Source organism: Protobothrops mucrosquamatus, unplaced genomic scaffold (assembly GCF_001527695.2).
Source record: "Protobothrops mucrosquamatus isolate PMUCROS unplaced genomic scaffold, P.Mucros_1.0 scaffold6231, whole genome shotgun sequence".
Lineage (NCBI taxonomy): Eukaryota > Metazoa > Chordata > Lepidosauria > Squamata > Viperidae > Protobothrops > Protobothrops mucrosquamatus.
In genome coordinates, this window is record NW_015392062.1 from 1,135 (window position 1) to 2,378 (window position 1,244).

Below are 1,244 nucleotides of genomic sequence, written 5' to 3' on the forward strand. Positions count from 1 at the left end.
TGTAGGGGAAAAAACATGTATCATTTTAGCAGTAAATAATTACAATTCTTTATATGATTATCTAAAGCAATTCTAATTCGAGTACATAAATGTTTCTAAAATATTTATATAACTACATAATCATGTTTTAACCTACTATATTTTATATAAATGAGTTCCATATTTCGTTATATTTGTCCATACAAAGTCTGTGTTTATAGTCAATCCACTCATAGATAGTAACTATAATCAGGACTTCAACCCATACATTTATCATTTCCAATGCCATAATATCAGTCTTTTGGCCATAGTAACGACACGGGGAACCCATCCACTCTCTTGTTATCTAGGCAATATAGGAACCTCTTCTTCTTCTTGTGCCATATCCGTTATCGGACGTTGGCGATCATGTTGGCGATCCTGTTTTTATCAGCAGCCACATGAAAAAGTGCTGCTGAGTTTTGTCCAAACCAGTCCCTTAGATTTTGAACCTCACATTCTTTAATCCACTCATTTCTTAGCATCTGCATATCAGATTGATTTATTGATAACAAACATCTATAAAAACTAATAGTAGGGTTTTATTTTAAAAGAATTAACAAGGTTGTTCTAGTATTTCAGGTGTTTCAAAAGCTGAGAATGCTGATGATCCATACAGTGTTGATAACAAGTTGTTACTGTAAATATTGCCATTGGGTTCTGTCTGATGGATTATATTCATTCTTAACATACTATAGAGTGTGATAGAGTACTTGATGTAAGAGAATAAATAATATATTCATATCTTTTCATTGTCTCTTCCTAGATACACTGATCTCCTACTGGCAGAGGGCACCATTTACAGAAATAACAGATTTTTTCAGCATTTTAGAGTAAGCTCACTTTGAGGTTTGTTCTTCCAAGGCTGTTGTTGGTATTAATTAAATCAGAGGCAAATTTCTATTTCTATTTCACTAACTTCTATGCCGCCCTTCTCCCCACGGGACTCAGGGCGGCTCACAGCATGTTAAAAAACAACACAAAAAACATTTCCCCTATAAAACCAATTAAAAACCAAATATATTAGTGGCTGTGTCATTATTAAAATCTTTAAAAATTATTCCCTATTTAAAATTCACCCTAGGTCAGTCCCGCTTGTTGAAAAAGCCATGTCTTGAGGGCGCGGCGGAAGGTTAAGAGATCCGGGATCGTCCGGATCTCGGGGGGTAGTTCGTTCCAGAGGGTGGGGGCACCCACAGAGAAGGCCCTCCCCCTGGGGGTCGCCA

The 1,244-nt window shown here is 36.5% G+C and overlaps 1 protein-coding gene across 1 annotated transcript in view; it reads left to right on the top strand.

The window, feature by feature from the left end:
- Positions 1-784: 784 nt before the first annotated feature.
- Positions 785-1,244, top strand: part of LOC107300143 (dedicator of cytokinesis protein 10) — a gene marked incomplete at both ends in the record, with an annotated part of 25,505 nt that continues 25,045 nt past the window's right edge. Inside the window, one exon of the mRNA XM_015829483.1 lies at positions 785-851. Within this exon, the coding sequence (XP_015684969.1) occupies positions 785-851 (67 nt within the window). The remainder of the gene's footprint in view (positions 852-1,244) is intronic.